At 41.1% G+C, this 6,985-nt stretch overlaps 1 protein-coding gene across 5 annotated transcripts in view; it reads left to right on the top strand.

Moving 5' to 3' along the window:
- The window catches only part of radil2a (Ras association and DIL domains 2a), a 55,439-nt gene that overhangs the window by 22,284 nt on the left and 26,170 nt on the right, over positions 1-6,985 (top strand). For all 5 annotated transcript variants that reach the window (XM_032537044.1, XM_032537042.1, XM_032537046.1 and 2 more), the window contains one exon: positions 3,498-3,826. In XM_032537044.1, the coding sequence (XP_032392935.1) occupies positions 3,498-3,826 (329 nt within the window). The remainder of the gene's footprint in view (positions 1-3,497; positions 3,827-6,985) is intronic.

The raw sequence follows: 6,985 nt of genomic DNA on the forward strand, positions 1-6,985 counted from the left end.
TTTTCAAATGTACGCTTGGTGCCGCCCCTCAAGATGGGTGACTTTCATTACTTGATGCAAGACCCTTAGTCTTTCGGATTTGGGTCAAGATTTCCAGGTTACCTGATCGCAGCTTCGTGAAAATAAGATAATACCTCAAAATGTTGTTTCTGTAGCATGTTTTCCTTTATTAAACAGTCAGTTAGTTAGAGTTCATTCTGCAGTCAAACTTGGTGTAGAGTGATAACACCCAGTATAAGATACAGGACTCACTGGCAAGACGACTGTTAGTGTATCATGTTTCTGTTTCATGCCCCCCCCCTCCCAAAACAAAAAATCCTGTCCTGCGAGATCCTGAGAGAAAGACTACCGAATTCCTTGTGTTCCAACGTATTTGAGTCTGCAGAGAGACTGGATTAGCATCTTACCTTCTATCTGTTGTCTCCTCTTTTTAAAATAGTATCCTGCATTGTCGTTGTCCACGTCATATTCCATCCACGTCATGAATGGACTTGACTCATCTGACCACCTGACTAGTATTAAGCTGCACACTTTTAAACAGTCGGACATCACACCACTTAGTTTCCCCAGGTGGCGTAGCAACAACGCAGGAGTTTCCGTGTTGCCAGGTAGATCTGACAGGAATTCAGACAAACCAAAAAGAGCAAACTATTACTGCGTTTTGCAGTTGAGTCAACCGCACACATAGGCCTATTATAGCCTTAACTTCCCCTTGTCTTTATGATTCCATAATGACACTGTGTAGTGTCATTACTTATTAAATAATTTATTTTTTCTAAAAAGACTCCTCCCGCTCCCTCCCGCTCCTGTTGATTTCAATGCTCTATCCGTCCCTATCACGTTACAAACAGTGAGATTGACTACCGTACCGCGGGACTCCCGAAAAATTGTCAGCCTCTAGTTTGTCTGCTGTATGACAGAAAACTACTGGCCCGATTTTCATGAAACCTGATGGAAGATTGTAGCACGGGCCAAGAAAGAACCTGTTAAAGTTGGGGGGAGATTCAAATCACGCTGCAGATGCACAAATTATTTTTCACTTTTGTTAACATTGTGAGACGGGAGATAGATAGGTGGTATGGCTGAAATAAAACACTAACATGTATTTTATTAGTCTGGATTTAGACGTTGGGTTTTAAAGGAACAGTTCAACAATTTGGGAAATATGTTTATTTTGTTTGAGTGTGAGATGAAAAGATTGATACCACTGAAGACTGTCTAATGGTCATTTAATCCAGCACCTCTGAAGCTCAATAATTAACTCCATACCGTAACAGAAGTGTAAAAACAACAATTAACGGTTTTACTGGGAGTCACATGTGCTCCCAGTAAAAGGGCCTGCGCCTTGCCAGGAAATAGTCATCATATTATATGTATATTATATTTATATAGTAATCATATTGTCTAACTGTCATAATAAAGCAAGTGTTTTCCAAAATGTCGAACTATTCCTTTAAATGAATTTCATTGGTCTGTATTTTGGTGAATTATTAGGGTTGTAAGTGTCTTACTTCTGTATGAAAGGGTTTCCCAGCATCAGAACAATGAAAAAGAAAAAATGGATTCATATTTTTTATTTTTATTTTTTTGTTTGGTGAAGTAACTGCATTTACATACTGTGAATTGTTTAAAAAAAAATTGAGAATCATTTTTGAATTGAAAATAGATAGAAATCGATATTGAATCGAATTGCGACATTTTCTGAATCATGCACCCCCTATTGGGAAGGCTGTGGCTCAGTGGTAGAACGGTAACCGGAAGGTTGGTGGTTCGATCCCCGCCCCTGCAGTCATTGTCAAAGTGTCCTTGGGCAAGACACTGAACCCCGAGTTGCCCCCGGTGCTGCGCATCGGAGTGTGAATGTGTATGAATGTTTATCTGATGAGCAGGTGGCACCTTGTACGGCAGCCCTGGCCACAGTGTATGAATGTGTGTGAATGGTGAATGTCTCCTGTAGATGTAAAAGCGCTTTGAGCAGTTGTTAAGACTGGAAAAGCGCTATATAAATACAGCACATTTACATATTGCAGTTTATGTCATATCAATGTGCCTGAAATATCAATATTGGTCAACATCAGTCAAACCCCAGTTTTCTCACTGCCCTTTACCTCTACAGTGCCAGTGTTTTAGGCACTGAGCCCGGTCTCCCACACTGGTGCTGAACAATGTGGAAAACACCCACTTCCACAGCTGATAAGAGCTGCAGAGCTGCTGGGTGTGAAGCCGGGGCTCGGTGGACATTCCTCTGTGCTTAATGGCTCCAAATGAGCTGAATAGTGTTTGTGTTACGTCAGGCCGCCAGAGCGGCTGTTGGCATCAGATAGAGGTGGTCACATCTCACTTTCCCCGCACATTTCCTTTCTTTCCTTCTGGTTATGTTTTATTTGATGCGGTGCCAGTGCAGTGAAGCGTCATGTTGGAGTCTGTTTGATTGAGTGATTTCAGGGGGGATTTTGGTCATTGTTAATTGTTTTGGTTAGGCATTCAGTTACATAGGTTTCACTTTAAATCACCATTTTGTCTAATTGTTGCTCTTTTCTGTTGTTCTGCTTTCTGTTTTGGGAAATTGATGTCAGATTGTAAGGTTAATATGAATCTGTGTGTCTGTACCTTCCAAACTCCATGTCTGATTTTTTAGTAGTAAAAAATACAAGAGACTAACTATGATTAATTAGAAACGTGTTTTGTTATCTACTATATACAACCTTTATTAATTCTTGATCGATTATCACAATCTTTATCATTAGTAAAATGAACTCTAGACGCAAAACTTAAAGGTCCAATGTGTAGGAATTTCTCCCATCTAGCGTTGAGATCATAAATCGCAATCAACTCTCTCGCACCACGCAGTTCAAAGTACGTATTACAGCTACGGTAGCCTTCACGCTTCAAAAAGCCGGTTTCTTGCTCTTTTCAATATCCGTTTTCTGGGCGAAGAAGCAGACTCCTGATCCTGAAATTAGGATTTTGAATACGTGTGGTCCTCCATGTTTCCTTCTTCAAGCTTGTGGCCTGCAAGCGACGATACCCATCAGCAGCATTAGAAGCACCTGTGAGTTTATCATGTGACAGCAAAAACATGAAAGATGGAGCAGTATGTCCTGTATGTCCCTTGCCGGCTAAGGTATTTCAAGATGGCAAATGGAAATGTAAAATTTCAAGCCAATAGGAATACTTGGTGGTGGCAAATATTAATGATAAAGGACAAGTCTTTGAACACCGATTTTGATAATAAACAACTAAACACATTACACACTGGACCTTTAAAGTAAAGGGAAAAACAAACTGGCAAGTAGTTAAATCCACAGACATCATTTTAAATGTACATTTTGACTACGTGTATAAATGGTCTCTCTAATCCTGTGAGTTTTTCTGCTCTGCTCTTTCCAGACATCAGTTGTGCATTGTATTATCATGAACCTTCATACTGTAAATCTTTTGATATACAGATATACAAATATCTTTTGGTTTAACACCCTGTCTTCTTGTCGATCCAGGCATCAATGCTCAGGCTCGTAAGCTCCAGAAGAGCCGCTCCAGAGTGACCTCCCTGTTTGTGGACGGCAGCGGGGAGGATGTGGACGGACTCGGCATCTGGAGGAGTCTGAGCGAGATGGATCTGTCTGCGATGGGGAAGGAGGCCAGCCGGGCCCAACAGAGCGCGCTCAGAGAGGATCCAGAGGCCGAGGCTGACAAGGACGTCCTGCGACTGGGCATGGAGAAGGAGGAGACGGAGAGCAGCGACGACAACACCACCCAGTACTCCATTCACCCACCCTTTGACTTCCCATACTTCCTGCTACTGCAGGGCTACAGCCACAGACAGGTGAGTGAGGAAGGGAGGGAGGGAGGGAGGGAGGGGAGTGTTGCAGATTATCTGTTAGCTAATGTGACAATGACAAATTTTAAACATTCAAGTCAAGTCAGTTTGACTACTGTAGTATCGGGATATGTGACTAGATTATTTTCCTCTACTTAGTCCTTATATCCACATAATTGATGATTATTCATCAAACGTCTTTGTGTAACCCCATTGTCAACCCTACAACATTGTTGCAATGTTGACATAAAGGTATTTGGTTAATAATATCTGATTTTCTCCATCTCGCCCGGCCCTACTGTAATAACAAAGTTTGATTGCATACAACACACAGCACATTTAAAGGAATGGTTCCTCTGATCTATCAACTGTACTTACAGTAGATAGATCAGATTAGATTAGATTAAATTGTTGTGGTGTAGAAGGTCTTTGAATGCCTCACAAGATCCTTGAGAGTCTCCTGGCAGTGTGTTGGCAGACGGAGGCCAACGCAGGCTTATGAGAGACATGGCGTTAACAGGTTTATGAGAAGCTTGGATTGAACGTCTTACGCTAAGAACCACAAGGAGAAAAATCCCAGAGTCACAGAGTCAGGTGGCTATGAGAGGCCAGAGAGGAAGGAAACACTGTGGATTTGGCTCTTGGACTACGGAGATGTGTTGTAGGTTCAGAGGGAAACAGGAGTGACCACACAGGACAAGCTGTCTGTCACCATGTCCCAATGAAAGGACAAAGTGTTCACCATTCAGTTGAAAGGACATCTACTGAGGATGTTGAAAAACCAGAAGATAACTTTGATTAAAGACACACTGTAGAGGAGGATAATCTACACAGAAGCTATTCTTAGTGTAGATAAACAAACTCAGAGAGAGGCTGTACATTGTCTGTGCTGTAATCCACATACCCGAATACCTGGTCTAGGTTCCAAACTATCAATTAAAAAGAAATCAGCTCCACTGTTGATGTGTGATGGAGTTTGAGTCGTGGCTCATTTTTTTTACAGTAAACCTGAGAGTCAGGCTGTGGTTGTTTAGCCCGGCCCTAATCCCAGGAACATGAAGCTCTTTCTCACAATATTGCCCCCCCCCAGAGATCTGCTGACTGTGCAGGAAGAGCTGCAGCAGGACTAACCTTACTCTGCAACAATAGGTCAACCCAAAGCAAAGGAACTTGTGGGGTCTGTGGTATATCAGTGGCTAGATAACAGGAACTGAGAGCTTTTATGTAGCCATTTAGAGCTTTTAAAGTTTGTCATTAAAACTGTGTCTTCACAACTAACTGATCACAATCAGAGAATACAATACTGAAAGCTACACATTCAAATGTTCCCTAGCTCTAGCAGATACATTGTTTTAACAGTCCAAAACTCAAAGATCATAAGTTTACGCTCATACATGACAAAGACAAGGATGGCATCCTCATATATCAGAAGCTAGAACCACAAAATGTCTGGCATTTTTGCTTTATAAAATAACAAAAACAATAAATAAATGATCAAAATATTTGCCTCTTAATTTTCTGTCAATCAACTTATTGGTGAATTATTGCCGCTCTGAACATGAAAACTTGTTGCAGTACTTGTATGCAGAAAATGTGACAGTTTTTTCATGTCATGCTTGGTAGCTAACAACAGCAATATGCATTTTAAAAGTCTTTATTTTATAAAAAATAATTCATGTTTAAATAACAGATAAAATAACAGAATACAATTCTTGAAGTGTGACAGCTATAACAAACATTAGACACATTGACTGTATGTACACTCAGTGGCCACTTTATTAGGTACACCAGTACAATCTGTAGCAATTCAGTACAACTGCGTATATATGTGTAAACATGTATATGTAAACATTGATTATATGTTCATTATTGAGGTTTTACTTAAAGATGTTAGATGTTTACTTAAAGATGTGGTACTGGAGAGCTGTTTCTCATTTTTTGTCCTCCATATTTACATACACAATTATAACTAAATACTCAACATTGTAGGCATTAAAGCAGTATTGGATTGCATTAGATTGTGCAGATGTACCTAATGATATTGCACTATTCCTTCCCTCTCTCCAATTGTTATTGTATATTTTTTGTGAAATTCTATTGTATTCACAATTATTCACTTAACAGTATTTTTTTACATTTCTTACTGTCCTCTCTGTTTCTCATATGTTAAGTGAGTGTTGTACTTCAATTCAATTTTATTATAGTATCAAATCAAAGCAACAGTTATCTTGAGACCCTTTACAGATAGAGTAGGTCTAGACCCAACAATTCTAGTAATTCCTCCAAGAGCAAGCATGGTGCGACAGTTCAACCATGCGCAGTGGCGAGGAAAAAGTCCCTTTTAGGAAGAAACCTCGGCCAGACCCAGGCTCTTGGTAGGTAGTGTCTGACGGTGCTGGTTGTGGATGTGATGCACAGTGGCAATAACAATCACAAAAAAGAAAATGGAACTGTGACAAAAAAATGGCAGTAGTGGTAGTTCATGTCATAGCAGGGCGCTGCAGGGCGTTACAGTATGTAGCGTGGCACAGCAGGGTTTAGCTGGTTGTAGCAGGACACAGCCGAACGTAGCAGGGTGTAGTGCAGCAGGACCCCAGAACTAGGTTAGTAACAAGCATCCCTGGGAATGGATGCACACACATGGAAAGGAAAAGGAAAGAGCAGCTCAGTGTGTCAAAGGAAAGAAATCCCCCGGCAGTCTAAAACTATTACAGCATAACTAAGAGAGGCGGGTTAAGGAGAGGAGCCTGGTCGGGCTAGAACTCTCCCCAGCTGGATCGGGCTGTACTGGCCTGCCTCCCTCTACTTTTATTATATTATTGATTACATGGTAAATTAATCTGACGACTATGAGGAGAAGCAGGTGGGCTTGGCTAGGCGGACGCTGCAACTCCTCACTTCCTAACTATAAGCTTTATCAAAGAGGAGAGTTTTCAGTTTATTCTTAAATGGGGTAACGGTTTCTGCCCCTCAAACTCAGATTAACAGCTGGATCCACAGGAGAGGACCCTGATTGCTGATTGCTGAAGGCTCTGGCTCCTATTCTACTTTCAGAGACTCTAGGAACCACATTTAGCTCTGAATTCTGTATTGCTCTAGTAGGACAATAAGGGTCTATATATGTTGGTGCTAGACCATTTAGAGCTTTGTAGGTCAGGAGAAGGA

Source organism: Etheostoma spectabile, chromosome 15, assembly GCF_008692095.1.
Source record: "Etheostoma spectabile isolate EspeVRDwgs_2016 chromosome 15, UIUC_Espe_1.0, whole genome shotgun sequence".
In the NCBI taxonomy this organism is placed as follows: Eukaryota; Metazoa; Chordata; class Actinopteri; order Perciformes; family Percidae; genus Etheostoma; species Etheostoma spectabile.